Source organism: Pteronotus mesoamericanus, unplaced genomic scaffold, assembly GCF_021234165.1.
Source record: "Pteronotus mesoamericanus isolate MK-2021 breed Mesoamerican mustached bat unplaced genomic scaffold, CSHL_Meso_final scaffold_54, whole genome shotgun sequence".
Taxonomy (NCBI): Eukaryota; Metazoa; Chordata; class Mammalia; order Chiroptera; family Mormoopidae; genus Pteronotus; species Pteronotus mesoamericanus.
Window position 1 is genome coordinate 29,054,915 of NW_026555321.1, and position 26,420 is coordinate 29,081,334.

General features: G+C 42.6%; 1 protein-coding gene across 2 annotated transcripts; it reads right to left on the minus strand.

The window, feature by feature from the left end:
• On the minus strand, positions 1-25,589 carry RBSN (rabenosyn, RAB effector). Of its 2 annotated transcripts, XM_054595196.1 has the most exons (12): positions 25,468-25,589; positions 23,084-23,398; positions 18,189-18,329; positions 16,025-16,125; positions 15,061-15,106; positions 14,787-14,948; positions 12,631-12,872; positions 11,357-11,427; positions 6,916-7,002; positions 5,898-6,000; positions 4,543-4,647; positions 2-3,920 (listed from the first exon to the last, which is right to left on the minus strand). In XM_054595196.1, the coding sequence occupies exons 2-12, from the start codon at positions 23,229-23,231 to the stop codon at positions 2,775-2,777; spliced, it is 2,352 nt and encodes a 783-aa protein (XP_054451171.1). In that variant the 5' UTR covers positions 23,232-23,398; positions 25,468-25,589; the 3' UTR covers positions 2-2,774. The 2 variants fall into 2 exon arrangements, with proteins under 2 accessions (XP_054451172.1, XP_054451171.1); XM_054595197.1 differs by lacking the exons at positions 15,061-15,106; positions 16,025-16,125; positions 18,189-18,329 and having other exon boundaries at positions 1-3,920.
• Positions 25,590-26,420: the final 831 nt, after the last annotated feature.

A 26,420-nucleotide genomic window follows, 5' to 3' on the forward strand; every position in this document is an offset into this window, starting at 1 on the left:
GGTATGTTATCTGATGACTCTCATGCAACACATATACACACATACACACTCCCCCCAAGCACTAATATGTTATTTTATTTTTTTAAAAAGTTTCCAATACAAGGCCCTAGAGTAGTGCATGCAAATCAATGACCCTCAAACTCTCCATTGTCAGATGACCAGCATAGTCTGATACCAAACTGTAACCTGGTGAAGAGACTACCTTCTCACTTTTGAGTCCCATAAGCTAACTATGCAAATGTCCAACCTACCACATAGCTCGTGATGACTCAGGTACATTTTACTATCTGAACAGCAAAAACACATTGAGCTGCAAATATATTAAGTGTCCTTAGTGTATTAGACAGGGAAAAATTCAAACAAGGCATAAAAGGGAAAAGCCAAAGTCTCTTTCATATATGATCTATTTCTAGGGCTACCTGCCAACACTGTATCAAGGACTTGCTCATTTTTGATGAGGGTAACACTTGCCTTGAAGGTCTACAGGAAGAGTGAAATATTCACATGAGGCAAGAACTTGAAGTTGTGGTTGCAAGTCATAGGCCACCTTTTCCCTGGTGTTAACCCATCTGTAAATCCAACTTTGTGCCTGTGTGAATTCTGGGAAATGGTACTGCTGAGGAACAGAGAATTCTAACTACAATTATGTCTGTGATTATAGGAGAATATAGCTATTAAAGAATTAAATGAAATAATTGATGGAAGAGTATGGCCATGGAAGAATTCCATCACATCAGAGGGTTTTAGTTTGGTTTAGGATAGTCAGTGATTTTTTTAAGTTTTAAAAATGTTTCTTATGTGTGTTTCTCAATGCTCAATTACTTACAGATTGCTACCTATGGTTCTTTTCAAGGAAGGAGTATGTTTAATAAACTAGTCTTAATTGAAACCACCTAATTAAAAGAGATATTCTCATAAGAAAAGTAATTATGATGAAAAGCAGCTTTAGCAGCATTTAGGAACTACCTGCTTCCAGTGGAGCTTCTTCCTCCTCAGTCTGAGAGAAATGACAGATTGAGCAGGAAGGAGGATGCAGCCCCCCATGAAGCTTCCAGAATTACAGCAAGAAGAGCATGGACCTCAAGGAAGACAAGATGCCTGTAACAAGCAGCATTTTAAATGCCTGAACGCCAGCTTCCCAAAACTACCACAACAGTCAGCAAGGTTGGTACTGGCTGACAACAGTAACCCACTCACGTTCCTTTGTGAACAGAACCCCAACGCACAGTTCTTGTACACACTTTCCACCGGCTCCCCACTTCTACACCCCTATACACTACCTTTTCATTCAACCCAAAGATCCAGTGGGTACTAAAAAAAATGTAAATAGTGTCAACACAAATACAGACTATTTTTACACCACAATGTTTTTAAAACATTTGCAAGATCAACAGGAGTCTTCCCAGAATGTAACAACATGAATTTTAGCCCTCACATCTGTAACCAGTGAGTATTATCCAGAGTTAGTTAAGGGGTATAAAGTGACTAGTGGTCAGTTATTGTTCATTAATTAAAAATTGTAATTGTAGGAACTCTACCCAGAGGTGAGCACACGAGGGCGTCATGATGTCAGATGTCAGTTAAGGGTTATGTTCCTGTAAACCAAAGCACCAGAGCTAAATTAACAATTTCCCTTTTTGCCCTCAGTTGGTTAAGAATTCAAGTACTGCCATGCTTCCAGAATGGTCCTGGGTTGTGCTTCTTTAAACATTGCGGTTTCTTAATGCTAAACATTGAGAAGGATGAATCAAAAGAGAAAAAGGCTGATCAACAGCCTTGGAAATTATTTTGACATATCTTGTGACTTAGGGAAGCTTCTATTCTCCTGACAATGTTCTACAAAAGCTTCCTGATCATTGGTTCCTAAATTATAGACTGGGTCCTCTGAAAAATCCCAGGTACAAGTAACTTTGACAAAACTCCACGAGGTTTCTCCAGGGTCAGACAACTGTTCTAGCAGTCAGAAAGAACTGAGCAACATTTGGGTGGAGACTCTCCTCCCAAATAATACTATCTTGATCAACCAAAAAGTTAACCACTTCCATTTTCTAAAAAGCTCATGATCAGGCTACAGTGATACCCCAGCACTGGGAGTTTAACATCCTAAGAGAAAAACAAGAACTTAAACTGAGAAGGGAACAGACCCTGGTGAAACCTCATCCCTCTCTCTCTCCTAAAAAGAGGTGCTGGGCTCCCCTGGGTCTGAACTAGCACCTTCCTAGCAATACCTCCCGCTTCTATTGCACAAGCTAGATGTACCCAGCAGGGCAGAGGAAACCCCAGTGAAAGGACCCCACAGCCTAACAGGGTCAGACTTCTGCCAGAGGAGAGTAAGGTTTCAAGGAATCCACCTTGTCAGTCTTGGGTAAAGAAGGGCCCTATATAAGGCTGCCCTGTAATACTGCATAAAGACCAAAGACTAGGCAGGAACACATGGACCCACAAGTTGCACAGCAGGACCCAACAGAAATGCATTTAGTTATATCTCAGTAATGAAAATTTAAAGTCCCTTCTAAAGGGAAAACCCAATTTTAAAAAAGCCCAGGAAAAACAGCAAATGAATGCTGATTCTTCCTTTTCTCATTCCCCTTTTATTATTCAATTGTAGTGGAAAAGCCTCCAAGTGCACAGCACAGAATAACAGATTTCCTCCCCGAACCTGTGTGCATCTTAATTCTCACACTTCCTCCTTCCCATTGATCCTACCAACTCTCTCCTGCTCCAAAGGCTTCTGCCAGGCCCCTGGACCCAAAGGTGCCCTACCCACCCAGTGGTCAGTCAGTGCCCCCCTTCTGTTTGGCCAGGGTGCGCTTCAGCTCCCTCAGGTTCTCTGTCAGCACCTCCACCTCATCCAGGCGACCACACTGCTTGGCATCAAAGATGTATGCCTTGATGTTATCAATCTGTTGGAGGAGAAGCTCCTCCTCGATGGGCTCCTCGCCCTCTAGCCCACTGTCACTGTCGATCTCGAAGGGATTGGTACAGGTGGCTTCCTCGAAGGGGTTGCCAGGAACAGGAGGGCTTGAAGGCCTCTGTTGAGGATGCTCATCTTCCTCATCAAAGGGGTTGGGTGCTGGGCTGTCTGAGTTAGTGAAGGGATTCCCTGCCACTGCCACCTCTTCCTCCTCTTCCTCGAAAGGATTATACTCTTTGAGGACGCAGGATGAAGGGCCGAAGGAAGGCTCTGCAGCAGGAGGACTGGCAGAGCCCTCTGCTGTGGGGCTAGCAAAGTCTTCCTCTTCAAACGGGTTTAGGGAGGGCACCTCATGTTGCCGTGACATGGTGCTCTGGAGGGAGAATTCCTGGCCCAGGGCTGGGGGCCCAGACCACACTCTAATAGGCTCGAGAGCTGAGCTGGCTGAAGGGGTGTTAAGAGCTGCATTGCTCTCAACTGGGGAGGAGCCCAGATCCAAAGCATGAGCAAGGTGGGTGCGAGGCTCTCGGCTGGGCTCCAGCTGAAAAGGCCTGATTTCTCGGAAATCCAGGGACCGGGTCCGTGTGTGCAGGGATACCGCCTGGAACTGCTCCCTTTCTCGTTCCCACTCCCGTTCACGCAGCATCTGCAGCTGTTCCCGCTGCAGGTCCTCCTCCTCCGCCTGCTTGCGGGATAGCTCGATAGCCTTCTCTGTCTGTTGCTGGTCATACTCATCCTGCAATTGCCGCAGGTTCTCCTGCAGTGTGCGCATTTCATCTGTCCGGCCTGCAGCTTTGGCCTGACTGATAAACGAAGTGATGTTGTGGATCTGCTGGAGGAGGGGGTCCAAGTCTTCACTCTGCCCCTGGCTTCCTGACAGCGGGAGCCAGCCCTCGGCCTTTCTCAAGGGGGCAGGGCCCCCTCGAAGGGATGCCACCTTCCCGTTGGCACGAGATGGCAGGTCACTCCGCCTTTCCTCAAGCCTTCGCTGGGATTCCAGGAAAGCCTGGGGAGACATCAAAGCCAAAGGGAAGAAACACAGTCACCAGGCCAACAGCAGACACACCATCAGCCGCACTCTGCATTCTTGCTATCCCTGTGTCCGTGAGACTCCAACTGCCCACCTCAGGACTAAGACAACCAACTGCTAAAATCAAGCCATGCTTTTGTTTAATAACAGTAAGTTAAGGGATAAAATTTTCTCAATCTTAGAGGCACTGGCTATCCACTTGTCTTAAAGCACTCAACTACACTAGAATCTCACACAAAACAATACATATGTTATTTTCTGTCTAATATTGCATAGTCCAAAGTGTTCTACAAAGAACTCCCTGGTGTCTGGGTTCTCTGCAACCTGTAGTAGAGGGAAGACAGCCAGTCTCAATGGTATCCTGGACAGGAGAAAACCAACAGACCCTCTGAAAGAAAAATAGGACTTGCAAAGAAAAACAAACTATTCTGATTTCTACAGACATGAGGGAGGCCAGATGAAAAATGGAAACTAGAGTGGGTGAGAGAGTCTGATTTAGTGCAGCCTCACAGGATCTCTTGGGAGCCTGCGGAAGCCTCTGCACTCACAAGAGCCTCAAAGAGGAAGCCAGATGCCAGCATCCCTGAGCTCCGCTTACCTGTCTCTCCAGGGTCTTCTTCCTTTCCATTTCTTGCTTCCTTTTCTTTTTTAGTTCCTCAAACTGTTCTTTGGTTGGCAGTGACATCAAACCAAGCAACTTTTCCTATAGGGAGTCACAGACAATTTTACACTTAAACCTTTTTAAGGAACAAATGAAGCTTACGCCCTGTGGTAAGAGTCCACTTAAGCTAAGCCACCCCACCCTGAGAGTGTCACATTAATTAGCAGTAATAGGAAAAGACAAAATCCCTAAATTGGGCCAGAGAGACAGCTTTCAAATGGGCCTGCCTTTTCCTTATGAAAGGATCAATACCAGATATCCCAGTTACTCTCTTTCTCAAAGAGGCCTCTCCCCTGACCTCCCTGTCTAAATATGTTAAGTCTCCACCCGAGCTGCCTACCACCCTTTCCATGCTTTATATTTGTCCACAGCACTTTTCAACATTAAGCTATATATTCTAGTTGTTTCTTGTCTACCCCCTCTCTAGAATATAAGCTTTATGAGAACAGGAATGTTGTTTTTTTGTGAATGGCAGGACACCCAGCACTTAGCAGATGGTTTGGCATGTAGCAGGGACTTACCAAATGACTGTGGAATATGGCCACTAGTAAAAAGGAGAAAGGGCCTAATTTTCTGAAATATGACATTGGAAAACTAACCCAATAGGACTCTATTAGATCTCTCTGTCATGGAGCTGCAAATGTAGTTAAATGTGACTCTCTGAGGGGCTTCTAAGGTAGAAACAACTCCTATATAACCACCTAGCTTTAATCTGCTCTTGAACAATCAGCTGTTTCCTCTCAACCAATGGCCCAGAAAGAATCCCTTAGGATTTGTTCCAAGGAAGCAATGCTACGTACACATATGTCCATCAGGCAATATTCATAATGGCAAAAAATGGGAATCTATCAACTGTCCAATGAAAGGGGAATAGTTAAATAAAGGATGGTGTATATGTCAAAGCAGTACACTGTAGCAGTATTCAATTGAGAGCTATTTGAGGACTATGTAAAAAAGTACTATGATATAAAAATGCAGTGATAAAAAGATATAAATTTACAAATATACATTAATTATAACAATTTATATAACAAATGCAAATGGAAAAAAAAAGAACAAAATATACCAAAATAATATGTGATGGTATTGGGGACATAGGATTAAAAGTAGTTTTTATTTGTCTTTGAAATCCAGATTTTTCTCTAAATATGGCATAATACATTTATAATCTTAAAAAAATAATACATACGGAAATAGAAAATAAACAAGCCATTGGTTTAATCTGCTTCCTGAATGGTAGAAGAGCAGGGGAGGCAAGTGCGATGTTTCTGCCACCCCAGGATTGGCTTTACCTGCACAAAAAGTGTAGCTGAATATCTGATCATCTTCTGCAGCCGCAAAGTGTTCGGATGTGGTGGAGGGTCCTGGTTCAGGCCTAAGGTCAAGATCTTCTTACTGAATTGGAACAAACACATCAATGTAACAAACGCTGATAGCCTCAGAAATAAGGGTGAAGTGTCTCTGAGTTGCGAGGCTTGCATGCTGGGAGGATTTATGGAAGAGACAGGTTAGAGACTCCACTGAAGTGTCCTTGAAGACAAAGCTGGTTTCTTACCCTTTTGGGCCTCTAACATAGCCCAGAATGCATGACAAACACCTGGCCATCGAGGAACTGACCACATGCAGGCGCAGCTTCATGGGTGAGTGACATAAGCAGGCACACAGGATCTGGTGCTTAGAAGAGCCCTGTACTTGGTTTAATATTCTGCTGTGACTGTCTTAAAATTATTAATAATTTTGAACAAGGAACTTGCATTTTAATTTTGCCCTAGGCCCCACAAATTATGTTGCCCGTCCTTCATATATGGATAGAGAAGGATTCCTCATCTCGGCTCTTTCCCTGAGTCATTATACTTCCTACATTGCAAAGGGCAATTTACCCCCAACAGCCAGTCCACAGTTAAAAAGCAGCTGTTGACTTGAAGAAAGAATCTGGGTTCCCATCCTGGCTCTACCACTTTTGCTAGCTGTGGCGCGTAAGTGGGGATTTTAATTCCTCTTTCACAGGGTAACTTTGGTAGAACAAATGAGCTACACTATATGGAAGCATCCAGTGATATTTCCTAGCATGAAGCTGGTGTTCAATAAACTCCTATTCCTTTAGTTATAAGGAACACTAGAAATCCTTAACTAAAAGTTACTGAGATGTGTTGAGTGCCAGAGCTGACATCTTCCTCAGCCTCCTCCTCACACATACTGCTGTCACCAGGACCCTAGGTAAGCTCAGATCTGCTGGCCACCCAATACCTCTTTAAAACAGCACTTCCTCCACTCAAGGCAGCATGTAAGACATCACCCAACAGACCTTACCTTAAAGCATCTATTAGCTCGTACACTTTCTGCACTTCTACACGAAGGTCATTGGCATGTTCCAGACTGTAGGTTGTCTCTCCAGCACTAAGGAGAAATCATGGAGAGTTTTTATTTTAGACTTTTAAATTTTTTATTTTCAGAAAATATACAGCCAGTAATCATTTTATTTCTACTGTGGAAAAATTATAATGAAATATTCAAGATTTAATTTCATTAATACAAATCAGGCTTTCATACGGCTTAGATACAACATACCTTTGAAAAGCTAAATTAGCTTATTGACTGCTGAATCTCTTCATTAACTGAGTTTAATTTTCACATTACCAATTTTTCTTATGGCTGATACACTTACAGAACAATTTTTCCAACATCATTTAAAATGACTGAAAGACAGCTTTGACCGGTGTGACTCCACTGGTTGGGCAGCGTTATGCAAAGTGAAAGGTCACCAGTTCGATTCCCAGTCAGGGCGCATGCCTAGGTTGTAGGTCTAGTCCCTGGTCGGGGAACTTAGAAGCAACCAATCGATGTTTCTCTCTCACATCAATGTTTCTCTCCTCTCTTTCTCCCTCCCTTCCCCTCTTTCTAAAAATACATATATAAAATGATTGAAAGATAAAGGTCTCCAATATGTATAAAATAAGTATGTATATTAATTAGAACACTTATTTTCTTCAAGAAAAAAGGTAATGGCTTAATCACTAATTGTCTCTTCATCAAAGTTGGGAAAATGAATACACTTGGAATTTCTGTTTCAATTTTGCTGGCAAATATACTACTTACAAGCCATTCTAAGTTTCATTACACTGACTGGAGGGTATACTGTAACAAGAAGACTCTAAAGGTTTAAGGCCTCACAAAGGGAGACACAGTTAATTCTCTCCATGTGGCATTTCAGACTCTTGTACATAATGTAGTACACATTCCTTTTCAAAACAACTACTAATCAACTGGAAGCCGCTTTTCAGTTTGCAAACACCACAGGGATAGACTCACACACCTACACGTCTAAGGACTAGCTCTTAAGCTCATCGCCAAAATAAATGCAACTTAATCTGCTTGGGCCTGCTTTCCTTAAACAATGTCACTATTATCTAATAAGATGCATGAAGTCATTTACTAAATAAGTCAGTCATACTACATCAGAGCAGAAAACACTTGCTTTTCTCGCTCAAGAGACTACCCAGGGACACAAGGAGCAACTGAAGAGATGACCAAGGGATTCCCAGTGGTGATGCAGCACAGCATCGTATCAGTTGCCCCATGCTCCTGGGTCTCATGAACAACTGCTCCCTACATGAGAAAAGCACTCTGTCAAGAAGGGAGAATCAAGAAGGGAGGAGAGTGAGGAACTCTGCGCAGGGTAGATCAAGGGACATCAGGGAACGCCACAGGTGGTTTAACTCTGGTCCCAGAGAAACAACAGCAGTTATTGCGTGATCTTAGAATTGTTCATTTACAGCCCTGGCTGGTGTGGCTCAGTGGATTGAGCACCAGACTGAGACTCAAAAGGTTGCTGGTCCAGTTCCCAGTCAGGGCCAGTGGCGATTAATGTTTCTCTCCCTCTCTTTTTCCCTCCCTTCCCCTCTCTCTAAAATAAGTAAAATCTTAAAAAAAAATTGTTCATTTACAAATCTGTCACTCCCACCAGACTGTTGAGTTCCAAGTACAGTGATTATGGTTTTTGATTTGTGTCCTCAGTAACTATCACATGGGCCAAGCTTAATCAGCATTTACTAAGAAGAGAAACATTTCAGAAGATCTTGCAGCTATCAATCCAGGCTCAGCAATGGCCACTCAACTCCCCTTCTGAGGCAGCAGCAATTTAAGTTAAATAAGTGGAAAGGACTGCTGCATTCACCTGTTTTACCATGTATAAAACAGTCCTGTGCTGACCAGTGTGACTCAGTTGGTTGGGCATCATACTGCAAAGCAAAAGGTTGCCTGTTTGATTCCTGGTCAGGGCACATGTCTGGGTTATGGATTTAGTCCCCAGCTGGAGCACAAGCGGTCCCCACTGGGAGTATGTTTCTTTCTCAGATCAATGTTTCTTTCCCTCTCTTTCTCCCTCCCTTCCCCTCTCCCTAAAAATAAAATCTTTTTTTTAAAAAAGTAAAAATTTAAAAAAAAAGTTCTAGCTGGAAAAATATTGGCATGTGCTGTAATTTCGTTGGAAGATTCAATAAGGTTGTTTCATTACTTTTCACTGCATAGTTTGCAAAAAGAACATCAGACTAGAATTGAGAAGACTTGTGCTTTATTTTAGTATCTCCAAGTCATGTGGAAAATAACAAGGTTGGCCCAAATCTGAAGTCACTTCCTATGGTTGCAATCATGTCAATCAACAGTATGTCCCTCAGAGCAACTATCACATCTGCAGCTATCTTGTTCATTATTTGTTCACTTGTGGGGCCTGTACTCCCACAAAAATAAAGCTCCACAAGAGTGGACACTGTCTTCACTATTCATTGCCATAGCCTCAGCACCTAGATTAGTGCTTAGAATGTAACTAATGCTTGATCAATATCCACTGAATGAAAGAGTAAGAGAATGAAACGCACTTAAAGCTCTTTAGGAACAGCTTTTCTAAAAGGAAGGAGTATGAGTTAGACACCTGGAAAGGTGCTTAGCAATGGTAGTTCCCCAACTGGCTAGAGAGGCCCATTAACCCACAATTGTGTCTGAGGCACAAAAGAAAAACAACAGCAGCAGCACCCACGGAGAGGAGTCCCTCAGTAATACCTTCATGAAGAAAACACAATGCCGAGAACACAGCTCTCCTTGCTGGTGTCCACGTAGAAGACAAGCCTGCTCTAATGTGAAACCAACGGGCAAGGATAGGATGGGGGGGTGCTGATTCCAGAAAGCTCCAGGGGGGAAAGGAGCAAGAAACAGATTCTCCAAACCAAGGATTCTCCATTTTGGAGAAGTGTATATCAGAATCACCCAGGGTTCTTCTTCCAACCTACTCACAGAGAGGGCAGATTGATAGCCTTGCTCAGTGAACTACAGGTAGAGTAGAAAATGGGTCCTTTCCCTACTGTTATTGAAAACAAGTGTCATAGGCTAAGGAACGGAATGAGGAAGACTGGGCTCTGGAAGAGGCAAATATAAGGAGGGAGGGTCCGAGGACAATCACGGCTGAGAGAGCACAAGAAAGAGTTTGCTCTCCTTCCATTGTCTGCTGTCAGGGCCTGCAGACATCTAGTTGTTAGGATGCAGGGAAAAAGGAACAGGGTGTACAGTGGTTTCCCTGTCTTTTTGCTATTTTCTTCCCACCTCTTCTCTTCCTGTGGTCTGGGAAACATCGAGGGAGGAGAGGGAAGAAGATCCTCAAAGCAACAGTATAGACAAGAAGAGATGTAACATAAGGGGTGTTTTTGCCACAAAACAACTGGGGTTAGTCTTTCATGTGTTGTAAGTAATTTACAGACTTAAGAGTCAGGAAACTCCTTAAGGACTACACAAACAATAAAGTTCATTTTCTTTACATATAAGACCACAGTGGCCTTAGAACAGTCATGGGCATCATGAAGGAAAGCCAAGCTTACACCTTTTGTTTTTTGAAACTGCTATACAATATTGCCACCATAAATGTCCAAATAAAAATATAGCTTTGTTCTAAACAAGGCACATACATCACTACAAAAATGACAGGTGTACAACACAGACCTAAAACAAAAGCAGACAATCCTCCAATTGAGAACACCCAATTTGATGCCACATTTTTTCTGCAGGTTGAGAAAAGACTGCTGGGAACTGATTTTAGTAGTAGCACCTCAAATTCCAGCTCACACATCACTAACCTTCAGAAGGAACAATGCTCTTAAGAAAAAGTCAGGAAATTTCTTCCATAAAAGGGAGAGGGGGATGAGCTATGACTACTAATGAGTAGGGGATTTCTTACTAGGATGATGAAAATGCTTTAGAGTTGGTACAGCAGTGATGGTTGTACAAGTTTGTGAATATACCAAAAACCAGTGACCTGTACAGTTTAAAAGGGTAGATCTTAATGTGTGCGAATTCATTAAAAAGAAGCAGACGGCCAGCTAGATTTGGCCCAAGGGCTGACGTTTGCCAACCCCTGCTCTAAGCCCCGATACCCCAGTGCCACCCTGACGTGGCATCTGCTCAGGCATGAGCAGGAGGAGACACATTGCCCTTGCTCACCTCCAGATGCTGCCCTTGGCAGTGATGCCTATTGTCTGAGGCCCTTCTCAAACCTACTCAACCAGAATAGCTGGGGTCACCTCAACATGGCTACAGAGAACTGTAACAGTGTGACATGGAAAGAGGCCTGACAAAGATTCTCTGCAGTCAGTCACAGAAGAAATGCACAGCCAGAGTTAAGATTTTCATTTGAAGCTGCTGAAGATTTGACCTAAAATGCCAGGAAAGAGTCACCATTGAATTAGGAAAACAGAGAGGAATAGCTTACTTTAATGATGCTGCCATCCTGATGTATTCAGGAGCTTTTTGGTCAACTTTCTCCATGCAAAGTCGTAATTTCTAAGAACAAAAAAGAAGAGGTAAGGAAAAGCCTGCCCAGAAGTTATGCTGCATGAACCACAGATATCTCTAAAATATGCAGTTTTCTAGAATGTAAAAATGCAGATACTGTTTTTTTGTTCTGTTTCTTTTTACTATTGTTATCAATTTCCTGATTTACAGACCTACTTTATAAGCAGAAAATGCTGCAGGAAGGAAAGAGGAGCAAGGGTTTCCAGGACACAAGCCAGAGTTTACCAAGGCAGAGAAAAGGATTAGTTGCTACATTCTTTCTCTAACAGTAGTGCAAGATACCAGCACAAGGCATCACCAGGACTTACTTTAAAAAAGACAGAAGCGAAAAGCACAGTGATGATTTACAAAATGAGTTACCAAGTCATGAACTCCAAATAGAAAATGGGTAATGGCTACATCTGCAGCTCAGCACAGAGTTTAATTAACACCATTTCTAGTAGCCTGTGGTGATTCCAGAAACACAGCCATTATGACCTGCAGAATGGCTAACAGGGACCATTCAGTGATCATCAGACAAATATGCCCTCTTCCTCTACTCAGAGTTCTGCATGAGTTGCTTCCTCTGCCAGGGCTCCGATCCTCCTCCCCATCTCCTCCAGCCCCTCAGCTTGCAGGTCTCACATGGCCATTAGGAGGCCCAACCTCTTTGACCCTAAATCCCATGTTTTTGCACTACACAATGTTCCTTTCAAGGCAGCGTCTACTAAAGCTGTTCTGGGGTCACTGGTAGTAATGAGAGCTCAGGGATGTGAATGAACTTAAAGGGGAAGCTCTGGGCCTATGGGCAGTTACTCAAACTTGTGAAGCCTGAAGCTCCCAAGTGAGTGTCACAGGACTCTTCTGGCCCACAGTTCACCACCAGCTCCAGCTTCTGCCCATGCCCACAGAACCTGTCCGCTGTATGGCAACCATCCTTTCTCCTCTTGCTTCTGGGCCACCAAAGCCTCCAATCTCCATTTTCAAAGGGCAAGAAAGTGAGGGAACAAGTTTGTGGCGCCACACCCAGGATGACTCTGTGACTCACCCAGGGCCCTAGCTAGGAAATCATACCATAGCCCTTCTGCAGAAACTAAAACTAATTCAAAGAAACAGCTTCCCAAATCATTCTCCCAAATCCGCAGACATGTCCGTAATGAACAGCCAAATCTGCCTCTCTCATCAGACCCAGGGCTGCACACAGTAAGTCACCTCATAGAGCTTCACAATGTCAGGGGTATGCTCCTTCTCGTCAATCTGCTGCTCTCTCTTGAGCAGCGTGTCCTTGCAATGCGTACAGCAGCGGATCCGGTCATCATCCTTCTCGTCCAGGACAGAACTTACACTGCTCACACTGCTGATGCTGCCCCGGCGGGAGCCATGGACACTGTTGGGTGACTGGCTGGGGCTGGTATGGGAGCTCAGGGAATCCTTGCTGGCACTGGTGAGCTTATCTGTAAAGCACAACACAGGACAGGCAGCATTGAGCCCGCAGCCTCCAGTCACCCCACCGCCCACGACAGGAGGGGAGTCCACGGGTGCTGATGAGGTAAGAGTAGGCTCTGTTTCTGGGCAAGAAACACCCACATCTCTGCCTTCCTGGGGTCAGGTTTTGTGGTGGGAGGGACTCCCATGGCTAGCCAGGAAAGAGCCAGACAGCCTAGGACAGTCTGTCTTTGAGGTTCTGAGACACACCCCTAACCTAGCCTTACCGCCTACTGCCCGCTCCATTTGCCACACCTCAGACACAACCCGCGTTCTCCCTGGACTGTCCTGACAGCCTTCCCCACTCCCAAATACCTGGCTTCTATGCCTTCCAAAGCTCAGCTCAAATGGCATGTCTTCCAGGAAGCCTTCCCCTATTCCTTGAGGCAAAAATGGCCTGCTCTTCCTATAAGCAGTTCTTACCACATGACGCTCATGGAGAATTTTCCACTTTTCTCCTGTTATGACAGAGCTGCCCTAGGAATCTGTGACTCCTTGAAGGTAACATAAGAAACTGCCTTATTCATACTTGTATACTTACATACACAACAGGGCGACTTCATAACAGCTGCTCAGGACATGTTGGTTAATTAGCCCAAAAGGAGAGAGGTGAATAGTGTCCCCAAAAAACAGAGCTAATAAAGTCTCAAGTGAGACAGAGAGTTGGTCTCAAGGAGAAAGGGGAAGTATCAAGGTAATGCATACCTCGTAGATGTCAGGGTTTGACAAAGGAAGCATCTGCTTCTGGGCTTTTGGCTATGGAGCATCTGGGCACCCATGTTGCCCTGATGCTCCATAGCCAATAGCACATGCAGAGTCAGTGGACAGTGCAACACATCCAAATGTCCCAGAACTGGCCAAAAGCCCATGAGGTAATCGTGAGCAACTTTTAATCAGCTGAGATTCAGAGTTCCAGACGTCTGGTTCCATCTAACCTTTGTAACCTCATTCCCACAATTCTCAAACATGTCCTCTGCACTCCCCCAACTATTTGTTTGCTCATTCATTAACGTTCCACAGGGCCCTTCCAAATTCCATGCATTTGGTCCTATTCTTTACTCTACCCAGGATGCCCTCCTGCCCCATCTCTTTGCAGTTCTAGTTGTCTTTCAAGGCACTTTCTGAACACCACCTCCCAACCCTGAGTACCCATGCTCGCACTCGCCCCCAGCCTCCAAAACACTCACCGTCTCTTGTATTATGACACTATGGTCTATTTTCTATGACAATGACTGCTTGTGACTTTCACCTCAAAGGAAAGGATCAATTTGCTGCTCAACCTTCAAGAACCTAACCCTTTCCTACAGTCTCCTCTCTAAGCCTTACGTGCCACTTCTAAGCAGAGTTGATAAAGATTTGGTCAGCTCTCCTGGGTGCCTGATGAAACTTCTCTCATCATACTAACACCTTTATAAAGCAATTATTTGTTTGTGAGTCTCCACCCCTGCTAGATGCTGAATTCCTGGGGGTACAGGCAATGTCTTATAGACCAGAGGTGGGCAAACATGACTTGCAAGCCAAGTCCAGCTTGTTTTTATATGGCCCTAGAGCCCAGTACGGTTTTTAGATTTTTAAAAGGTTGTTTAAAAAAAAGAAAAGCTGTCACAGAGACCATATATAGCCCACAAAACCTAAAATATTTGCTATCATATCTTTTACAAAAACAGTTTGCCAACCATTGTTGCAGAACATTGTACCCAGGCCCCTAGCACAGGGTCTAGCCTGTACTGGGCTTCATGGAATCAACAAGCTAATAAATGAAGATTCCAAACACCATTAATTTAAACAAAGAAAGCTCCAAAAACATCACCCAGTGGTGACTAGCAAACAAGTTAGTCTCAGGACGAGATTAGGGTCCCGAGTCCCACCTCCATGTTACCTACTTGCCAAGGGAAGGCTGATGAGCTCCATACACTTCTTGCACATAATAGACCCGCAGAGGCGGCAGTGGTGGCGGCGGTTACGGATGCTAAATTTATTACCACAGTCTGGACAAAAGGGGACATCCTGGTCGTTGACCCAAGGCACCACGGACTTTTCTATTGCTTTGAGAAGAACAAAACAAAAACCAAACACATAAAAAAGCAAGCCATTTAAAAGAGATTTGGTCAGGGAGAAAATAAATAGCATAAATGTGAGCAAAGTTCTTAGAGTTACCTCGGACCTTGGCTGACTCGGTATTTGTTCTATCAAACGCAGTGAGCTGACAAGGAGAAAACAACGCCAAATGGGATTAATTAGGTGATGAATACACTTTCCATAGGCAAGAGGCATCAAGTGGAAATTATCACATCTGCATTTCTCAAGTCTCACCTGTCATCCCCAACCCACAAAGTCACAAAAGCAATTTCGCATGGGATAATCCAGAAAGCACCTCCCTTTCCTTGAGTCACTTCCAATCTCTTCATTGTCAGTTAAACCTCTAAGCAATAACCAGGGTTAGGCTAAGATGTGGTGGGCATGCCTCCTAAAAGCAGTGGAGAACCCCCAATTCTCCACAGTACTCCTGGACAATTAAACTAGCCACATGTTTCTGTCCTGCAAAGTACACATAAAGAACTGTACCTGTGGTTGCTACCATACCCACCACACAATCCAGCTTATAGACAACAAGCAGTTCTAGGGTCAAAGTAAAACAAAACAGAGTGATTGTGGCATGGAACATGCACCCTCATACCACAGGACAAAGTGGCCCAACAAAGATGTTCTCACACTACATGCGGGAACCAGCTGAGTTCTCCTCACAGACCTAGTCACCAGCTTCTCTGTTTGCCAACAAATGACACCGCACACTATGCCCCATTGTGTGATTACGCCTGGGACACTCAGAAAAGGAAATCTGAAAACAGAAAGTTTTTCCAGCAGCCAAGTGGGCTTCATAGGAAGGAAAAGGGAAGCTGTATATTCAGCAAGTCTGTCGATCCGGGCTATTCCTTTCAAGTAAAACCAGCCAGGCTAAAATTGTCCATCAAATGCTCTGTACCTCTCTAGGTGAGGTGTTCTGCCAACCCCAGATGCTGCCAGCACCATATATGTAACACCCAATGATGCAGAAATGTAATTCTGTCCCCCAGAAAATGTATACTTGCAGAAAAAAAGTGTTTTAAACAACAAAATTTACCTTCTCCAACCTGATTATTAATTTATTGACTTCAACAACATAGTGGTCAATCCTGGCAGCTCGGTGTTTTTTGAAGTCAGAAAGATGGCTTCTTACAGCACCTACAAGGAGAGGAGGTGGGGAGATAAAGGACTTGCCTCTTCTCTGAGTCAGCCTCTCTACCTTGCTGCTTATCCTCAATAAATTTTAAGAGTAAAAATTTTAGAATTTTAGAATCTTACAAAACTTCAAAAACTAAGAAGGCATCCACATTATCTTTTCTTCTTTAATCAAACTCTTAACATCTAATTAAAATTTACTTTCAAGTACTTAGGGATGACTATAAATTATTAACTTCTAAAGTTTGCCATTCACTTGACCTTTCCGCAATTTGTGACTTCCTTCAGTTGTTCAAATGGGCCAAGTTAATCAGAAAATCACCCTGATAATTTAACATTGGCAATCATGAGATAAGCTATCAAAAAGTTAGTTAAGAATTCGTATGTCTGAAACTTCTCTTTCATGTTTCTAATTGGCTTTCAGATGTAACGAATAATTACATTTGTATAGTATTATTTTTAAAGCCATCTTCTCCTGTCATGATGAAAATGTTTCTACTCTCCAATATGGGAGCCACTAGCAACATGTGGAGATTGAGCACTTAAAATGTGGCTAGTGTATGGTGGAAGAAATCACTTTAATTTCATTTAATTTTACTTGATTTTAAATAGTTACATATAGTTAGTTATCGTATTGGACAGCACAGTTCTTGAACTTTCTTCATTCAAAAAGACACATTCTGTAGTGGCATTGGAAGAATATGGGAGATGACCCTGGATAAATACTTCCCTTCTTAGAGCCTGCTTCCTCATCTACAAATGGAAATGAATGTCACTATGCATTCTGTCTCACATGGCTTTTGTGAAAGGCGAACAAGATAATGAATGTAAAAGTATAATAAAGCACTATGAAGGAATCGTCATCCATTGCACAGACAGAAAACATGATATTCGTGATCGTTATTCAAAAGTTAAAGGATTAGCTAGTTCAACTCTGGTATGGCATGACCATTTCTTTATTGATGTATTAGCCACATACATACAATTCACCATTTAAAGAGTACAAATTCAATGGTTTTTATTGGGTTGGCTGAAAAGTTCATTTGTTTTTTCCATACGATGGCTCTAGTAGTGCTTAGTTGTCTTTAACTTCATTCAGAACAATTCTGTTAGATTGTACTATGACAGCTGTCACATCAGCATGCATTTTAAAAAACCTTATCAAAATTGGTGAGTTTTTATGCAGCCATTTTAATATTAAAGATGGAAGAAAATACATAACATTTCTGGTATATTATGCTTTATTATTTCAAGACAAGTAAAAACGCAACTGAAACGCAAAAAAAAAGGACTTGTATAGTAAATAGAGAAGGTGCTATGACTGATCGAATGTGTCAAAAGTAGTTTGTGAAGTTTCATGCTGGAGATTTCTCATTGGACGATGCTCCACAGTACAGCAGACCAGTTGAAATTGATAGTGATCAAATTGAGACATTGAGAACAATCAACATTCTACCCCACAGGAGACAGCCAACATACTCAAAATATCTAAATCAATAAAGTTATTGGTGAAAATGAAAAATGTGTCTTTTATTTAATGGAAAAAAGAACAATACTGACTTTTTAGCCAGCCTAATTGTATACTCAGAGTTGCACAACCATCACCAAAGTATATTTTAGAATATTTTCATCATTCCAAAAAAGATGATTAAATATGTGTTTCATAAAATTAACTGCACAAACCAGTGCCTCTTAGTGGGCAGGTAACATCCTATATGAGAGGTGACAGGCTAGTCGATGGAATCTGTGCCTGGGCTGGTGCCACAGGCCTGGATTCCTACCTCAGTTCTGCAGTTTCCCAGATGTCTGATCCTGGGCAGTTCTCTATGGGGTGCAGTGAGGATTACATGAGAGCACATAAGGAAAGCATTCAATGCAGTGCCTAATACAAGGCAGTTGCTCAGCTCATTCTTGTCCATTTTCTGCCCCTCACTAGGACATAAGGTCCACAGGAAGCTTAGACCATTCTGGTTTACTGATGCCTTCTCAGCCAACTCTTAAGACATTACTTAGAATACAGAGATGCTCAATAAGCATTTGCTGAATGAATGAATAGAATTTCTTACCAAGCTCCTGGGGTTCCCACATGTACGGATCAACCCCTCCATAACTGAAAGACTCATATCCTTGGGTCCCTGACTCTGCTCGGTCATCTCCTTCTCGTTTCAAGAGCCTGTTCTTTGCTTTCTTAGCCCTCTGGACAAGACCTTGAAAAATGGAACAAACACCATAAATGATTCCATGAAACACCCAGTAAAGAGTGCAGGGAAATCTCAAAACACAAGAGTTGAAGAAGTATGCTTTGCATAAAAATGCTCAAGAAATTTTTGGATCCCAAATAAAATGCAATAATAAGCATTCAGCCACTGTACTACAAATACCAGAGCAATCCATTTGCTTGTCAGTATTAGCAGTTAGTTGGCTTATGTAGCTAACATATAACTAAATTACTGCTCATTGCCAAATGTAAGAGGCCCAATTAAATAGAAGTGTTAAAATCAAATTCAGTAAGGCGATGAGGGTGATACAAGTGTTTTCTTTTTCTATATCTTAATAGGGAAGGTAGTTATATGAGTATATATATTTTTCAAAACTTACTGAATTGTACACTTAAAAAGTTATGTGTATACTATACCTTCATTAAAATAAAGTTTTTAAAAATCAAATTCTAGCCCTGGCTGGTGTGGCTCAGTGGATTGGGTGCTAATCTGTGAACTGAAAGGTCACTGGTTCAATTCCCAGTCAGGGCACATGCCTGGGTTGCAGGCCGGGTCCTTAGTCAGCAGGGGGGGTGGGGGAGCGGTGTATGCAAGAGGCAACCACACACTGAGGTTTCTCTCCTTCTCTTTATCCTTCCCTTCTTCTTTCTAAAAATAAATAAGTGGAATCTTTTTTAAAAATCAAATTCTACAATACTAATTTATTTAACCTAATGACTCATGAGTAAACACTTCCTGTTTACCTCCAGGATGAGACTCGGCCAAACCGTCATTCCTGGGCTGCTAGTCTCCATAATGCTTAACTGTACAGAGTTCTTTTTCCCCTACTCATTTAACAAATATATGAGTGAGAATATTGACAAAAAGATTCAAGAAACAGATATAACACCTAAAACATAAGACAAAGAGTACCAGACTTGGTAAAAAGAAAAAATGGATGCTTCCTGGATTCCTTGTATGTACCAGGCACAAAGCAAAGTATTTTCAAATATATCATGCCAGTTTGATGCCAGTTTGTGCTCACATTATAAGGCATGTATATCCCTACTTACAACTGAGCACATGGCATTAAAGGGGGGAAAAGATCACAGAGTTTATAGGCACCAGGGTTAAAACTGGAAACCTCATGTCTGAAACCAGAGCCCCAGTTCTGCCCAGCCAGCAATGATTTGAAAACTGTGTCTCTGCAGGACAGGCGGTCAGCTACCTGGGCTGGGGTGGGAGGACATGCTGTTAAAATGGAACAACAGTCAACTGGTAGGAAAAGAATTCTCAATTCTAAGCTGCTTTCATTCATGTTCTTAAATCTTGAGTGTGCTGTCCTTTTTTGCCACTAGAATCCAGTAGAAAATATCAGATTTACTACAATATAATTTCTTTTATATTTAATAGATCAATACTTCATGGAGTTCCCATGATTTTGAAGTGCTCTATCACTTGAATAACATTAGAAACACACCCATAGCTTTTCAAATGTAAGTGTAGATATGGAGGGGCTTGGAAGGCAAGAAGTGAAATTAATAAGGTTATAGACATGTCTTTATTAGACATTCTAGCTAATAAGCAGATTCCCTGATTACCAGTCACTCTAGGATGGCTCTCTCCAACTGGAAAAATAAGGTCCACCACAACGAAAGGACACCCTCTAAAATATATTAAAGTAGTCTTTCTTAACAACATGGGAGAGAAAAGGAACTGATGTAACAAAGGATCTAGCAGACAGGAAATTGGAGTTAGTAAATACCAATTTGTTTCTGCAAACAAGACTAAACCGTGCCAAGAGGTCGACACCGAGACACATAATTAAAATGCCGAAGGTTAAATACAAAGAGAGAACTTTAAAAGCAGCAAGAGAAAAGCAGTGAGCTGATTTCTCAAAAGAAACTTTGCAGGCTAGAAGGGATTGGCAAGAAATATTCCAAGCGTTGAAAAGCAAGGACCTACAACCAAGATCACTCTACCAGCAAAGGTATCATTTAGAATCAAAGGACAGATAAAGAGCTTCTCAGACAAGAAAAAGCTAAAGGAATTCATCACCACCAAACCATTATTACATGAAATGTTAAAGTATCTTCTTTAAGAACATCAAAAATGTGAACAATATAAAATGGCAATAAATATATATCTATCAACAATTCAATCTACAAAACAAAATAAACAAACAAGCAGAACAGAAACAGAATCACAAATACAGAGAATGTCTTCATGGTTGCCAGATGGGAGGGGGGTTGGAAGAGTAAGCGAAAAAGGTGAAGGGATTAAGAAGTACAAACTGGCAGTTACAGAATAGTAATGGGGATGTAAAGTAGAGCATAGGGAATAGAGTAGCCAAAGAACACATATGCATGACCCATAGACATAGACAATGGTGTGGGGATTGCCTGAGGGAGTAGGGGGGGCCTGGGTTGAGGGGGACAAAGGGGTAAAAACTGGGACAACTGTAATAGCATAAACAATAAAATACAATTTAAAAAATAAATAAGTAAGTGATGGCAAAAGGATTAAAAATAAAAGGACTAAACTGGGTCAAGTTAAACAGGCAGTCCATGCCATTTAACCTTTAGGAGGCACAGAAAACCTGCGTGGCAACCTTCCCAGGGTGGGTGTAGCCTTTCAAGACGGGCCAATTAAGAACAATCCCTTATGTTTTTAAAAACACAAAGCAAAAGCCAAAGTTAATTCTCAACCACCTTTTTGTCTATGTTACTGTAGATGTATTAAACTAAAGCTGAACCAGGGCTGGGACCCAAACCCACTACTTTTTAGTAATGATTAGTTTATACTTTCTTATTTAAGCTGCCTCCAAAACCTGACACCAAGGTTCACTATTTCGGTTTTAATATTTCACTTGTTTAAACTAGCAATGTCATAAAATTTCCACAAAAATCAAAAGACCAAATGAAGAAGTGATCTGCTTGTCAAAGGACTTCTCGAAAATCTTTGATGTCCATCTTTAAAACTTTACTTTCCTAATTTTGAAACACAGAAAATTACAAAATAATTAAGAATCCCTTCCCAACAAAAAAAAAAAACACTTAACTCAATCTGTTAGGTCTGAGGTAGAGATAGGGGGAAAATGGAGGGAGAAATACAAGTGAATACTTTGAAGTTTCTTTCACAAGGAACAAAATTTCCACTCTATTTAGTATTCCCTAAATAGAGTCCCATACCTGTTATTCCCTAAATAACCGTAAACAATTTTCCTCTAATTAAAGGGGTGCCATAAAAGGAATCTGAGGACATTCTATAACCTCTCTACCCACTGGCATCAAAGTCTTAATCATATCACAGTATATGATCCAGCTCAGCTGACACCAAGTCTGGACACTTGCTGAAAATCTTGGAGGCCCTTCAGTTGTCCAAAGGAAACTTAGGTAATCTGTTTGTTTGTTTTCTAGCTGCAGTACATGCTGTCATTGGAATACAGGGCCTCACGTCATCAGTGATGCCATGTGGAAAGAGTAGTACTAGACTTTGAAGTGATAGAAGACCTGGGTTCAAAGCCTAGCTCTACCAATTCCTGTGTGACCTTGGATAAGTTATATAACATCTCTGAGTCTCACTTTTTCTCTGTAAAATGGGACCAACCACCTTCCTGCAGGGTTGCCAGGACAGTCAAATGAAATAACATATGTAAAAAAAACAAAACAAAACAAAACAAAAACAAAAAACCTCTGAAAACTGTAAAGCACAAAAGAATTTTGGAGGGTGGGGGGTTTTCTATAGTTAAGGCACTGTACCAGCCTCTATAGCCAGAACCCACTGGTCCATCACAGCCCTCAGGATTTTGAAAATGTTTTAAGTTGTCATGTTTTTGGACAGAAGTTGTGTTAATGCTTTCAGTAACTCTTTTTTTCTGAACTAAAAAATGTAACTGTGATTATTTGATTACAGGGTACATGTGATTAGCATGTGTGGAAGTCAAAGTACACTTAGGAATACATGATCATTCTTCCTCCCACCCAGCAAAGGTGTGTGAATACAGCATCCAGATCTTTTGTCTCATTGTCTTCGGAAATGCTACCAGCTGTAAGAAGCAGGTTAGCTGAATCACTAAAAATTGAGTTCCAGAGTATCTATGGATTGATTAGAACCTGAAGTCCAAGAAATGAACACTGCATATACAAAATTACTTGGAAAAATTCTTTCTTCAACTCTCCAGGACCTGAATCCTTGGAAGCTCAAAAATCAAGTTTTAACTTTTTGGGTTGTTTTTCTTACAACCTTCCTTTTCCTGGGTAGGGAGGACAAGGTCTAGTTGAGGAAAGAAGGACAGCAGAAAGGCTTAAATGTGTGACAAGTAAATAAGCCAACAATATACTTCCACTTTCATAGCAAAGGAAAGGAATTCCACTCCAAAACCCTCTTAGGCTGGCAGGTAGATAATTTAAACAGTCTAGCAAGAGACAGCAGAGCATAGTAATTGTGTTTATTAGGTTCAAAGCCTAGTTCTGCATAATTGTGTGACTTTGGAGAAGTTATCTAATTTCTCTGTGTCTGATACCTTCTTCAGTAAAATTGGACTCATAGACACCTAGCTATTGTGAGGATTACATGAAGCTAATGCATAGGAAGACTTTAAACAATATCTGGCACATGGTAAGCACTAGATATATGTTTATAATTAGTAATATTAATTTATGATTATCATGTTCTGGAGGCAACAATGGAAGCTGATAAATTATCCCATGAGTTAAAGCTCCCACTGACAGAATGGGATAAGCAAGATCCTCCCCTCTTACTTTTAATTTGCCCTTTGACATCACGGTCTTCCCCAGAGTGCTCTTCCTCATAATGCGACTGAAGCTGGTAAAAAGACTGCAGGTCCTTCAGGCACAAAGGGCAGAGGAAGCCCTCCCGAACTTCCCCTGGGTCATCCAGAGAAGCCATTGGAGTATCCCTCTCAACCCACACAATGCAGGGGCCTCATGCCATGTCAGCTTGATTCCTCCACAAGGAACGGGGCTCCCGTAGCATTTAGCTTAACCAAGCAACACGCAGATGGGGAAGTGGCATCATGGCTCTGGATGATGTTTCCTCTCTGGAGTAAGAGAAGCCTTGAGAAAGGAAATAAGAGGGGAGAAAAGCCATTCAGGCAAATTAGCAGCAACTGAGAATTCTCTTTGTTCTTTTCACAATTCAGTAAGGGTCCTTAATGTTTGTTCAGTACAAGTTTGAGAACACAAACTGCTTTCTCAAATCCTTAGATGAAAACACAAAACCTAAGACATGAGAAAGTCACTGGACAATGGTAACTCTAAATAAAGTGGGAAACACGGATTCTTGAACGTAAAAAGTACAATTCAACTTCAACAGCAAACACAGTACTAAGGTAATTTGCTAACATTTGCTCCAAATGGTCCAATTTCATAAGCTGTATACCACAGGGAAAATGTCTGAAGTACTTATCAACAAACAGTTTTTCTTTGATTATTTATTCAACCACATATATTGAGCTCTTGCATGTATCAAAAATGCAACAATAAAAAAAGATTGTATCTGCCCTCACAAACAAAACCAAAACAAACAAAAATCGCAACATCAGTTTAAGGAGGTGTATTACAAACCTAGTGGTCAAAAAGGAAAATCTATTTTGTGTCATATTTGTAGAGCACTCTCTCTCCAATGAACTTACTAGATTTAATAAATCAGTAAGTAACATTTGACCCGGAAGCTTAATATTCTCACTGCTTCAAATATAAAAGGATTTGGTGCTTAAACAATTCAAAGCTTAATAAGTTACATTTTCAGTTTTACTGGGCCATGGCAAAGTCACTTTCAATGTCACCTCCAAAAGACTCTCAGACATAAGGACAACCCAGACAAAACCACTCCACAAAAGCAGAGAAATTTCTCCCCAAGAGCTCAAGGCCAGAAACCACAGCAGAGAGTGAGGCAGAATGTATGACCCTCAGCTTTGGACAGACTTGCTTTACAGGGCCACTGAGGAGGGACTGCCAGGTCCTCAAAGAAGAAGGGTGACAGCGTGCAAGAAAATAAACAAATGAAACACCAGATCCCCGGCTTTTTCCCGCTAAGAAACCCAATGACTGCATACAAGCAGATCTCGGCCCCTTCACCAGGTAATCACTGAAATAGCAGCTCCAGCTCCCCCTCCCCGCCAGTGGTTCATCCGAGGCCTTAACTCTGACAGCCCCCCTCCTTTCTGTGCCTCACCCCTAAAAACCGTCAATCGGACATACAGGCACACAGCCTGCCCATCTCCATCCAATCTCAGTTCTTTCAACCTCAGTTCCTCAAGGAAACGCCTCTTCCTTGAGGCATTCTGACAGCCCCTGCACTTCTTCACAGCACTGATCTCAATTTTCAGTCACGAGACTATAAAGCGGCTGAACACATAGGACTGTAAGCTCTGTGAGGGCAGAGGCTGTATCTGCTTTACCACATCCCCGAGGTCTAGCCCAACGCTTGGCACAAACCACGAAGACATTCAAACTCCAGGATCATGTAATCAAAGACACACCATAAACCACAGAAATCTACCACAAACCACCAAGCCAGACCCCACAACCACAAGGCAGGCAAGCCCTCACACTCTAAGCATTGGAAAAATAAAAATAAAACCTACCTATCTTGTACCTACACCTTCAGCGTGAATGCTACGCGGCTACAGGCAGATCAGACTCCTCATCGCACAGCCGCACACATCACGGCCTCAAGACTGCACACTGCCCGTCTCAACATGACTATGCACACGTCGCGAAACTACACACAACATGAAGACTCAACCCCACACAGCAGACATGACAACTTCACACATCGCACCCACACAAATCGCTACAAACAACTCCACACAAACTTAGACTCCTAAACGCCTCAATCTCACACGACCAGCGAATCAAACACCACCACCCAAGAGACGGCCACCCATCCAGCCGTCAGCCCCACAACCAAACACAACCGTACACGCCCCACGTAATCACACAACCAAACAGAGCCCCCTCAAGGCAAGCACGCACGAGCGACCCGGACGGCCCGAAAGCCACATCGTCCACCACGCACGTCACACCCACTACACACCATCCCACAGCGGCACGGCTCGCCCGTTTCCGCGCCTGTGGCGAGCTGCGTCCCCGGTCCCCAGGCCAGGCCCGGCCCTCTGTACCTGGTCGGACTCGCGCGGGCTCGCAGGCCCGTCCAGTCCTCGGCCCAGGCTCTGGGCCTCCCGGGTTTCTCACACCGCCGCGGACGCCATCTCCATCGGCTGCTCGGCGCTCGGCAGGAGCCGAAACCGGAAGGCAGGCTGACAGACGCCCGTGGAGCGCCGAGTCCTCGAGGGCGCGAAGTGGGCGGGGACGGATTCGGGCAGCGCTGGGCGCAGGGCACCTCCTGCACAGGCGCTGTGGAACTCGCAGGGTGGGGTTCCGAAATTTTGTGACGTTTGTTCGTCCCAGAAACTTAAGTACGGTGCGTAAAAGCCAGCACGTTTCTCTCAACCCATTGTGCAGGTGGAAAAACAGAATCCTGTACATACAGTAATAATTAGCTCTTGACCAAGGTGTGCAACGAATGAGGCACCAGTGGTCTTTAACACTTTCTGCCCCAACCCCAACTACAGTTCTAAATTAATTCGAGTCCGTTAAAATTCCTGAGAGCTACAGACAAAAGGAATATTCAGGTGACTTGGAAAATGTGGAAAGATCCTTAGAAGAGCCACAGGAGAGTGGGGGCTTAGAATGAGAAAGAGTATCCATCTGGAGGGTGACAATATGGTCAAATCTGTGGCATTTTCAAATGCAAATCACAATGCTGGAGTGGGGGAGGGGGAATTGGAGAAAGTGGTCAAAATCTAGAAACTTCTGGTTATAAAATATGTAAGTACTAGGGATGTAAAATGTAACATGATGATTATAGCTAACACTGCTATATAATAAGAGTAAATCCTGAAAGTCCTCATTACAAAGAGAAAATGTTTTTTGCTTTATTCTTCTTTTTATAATATCCATATGAGGGGAAGGATGTTAGCTGAATCTCTTACGGTAATCATTTCACAATATATGTAAACCAAATATGTGAACATCATGCTGTACATCTTTTTTTTTTTTAATCCTCATCTGA

Bases quoted from the DNA above. Each gene is read 5' to 3' on its own strand.
- RBSN (XM_054595196.1), bottom strand. From the start codon at position 23,231: ATGGCTTCTCTGGATGACCCAGGGGAAGTTCGGGAGGGCTTCCTCTGC. The intron at 18,330-23,083 runs GTAAGAGGGGAG...CCATTTTTCAAG, and splicing joins TGTCAAAGGGCAAATTAAAA to GTCTTGTCCAGAGGGCTAAG. The intron at 4,648-5,897 runs GTAAAGCCAATC...GACTCCCTATAG, and splicing joins CAGCTACACTTTTTGTGCAG to GAAAAGTTGCTTGGTTTGAT.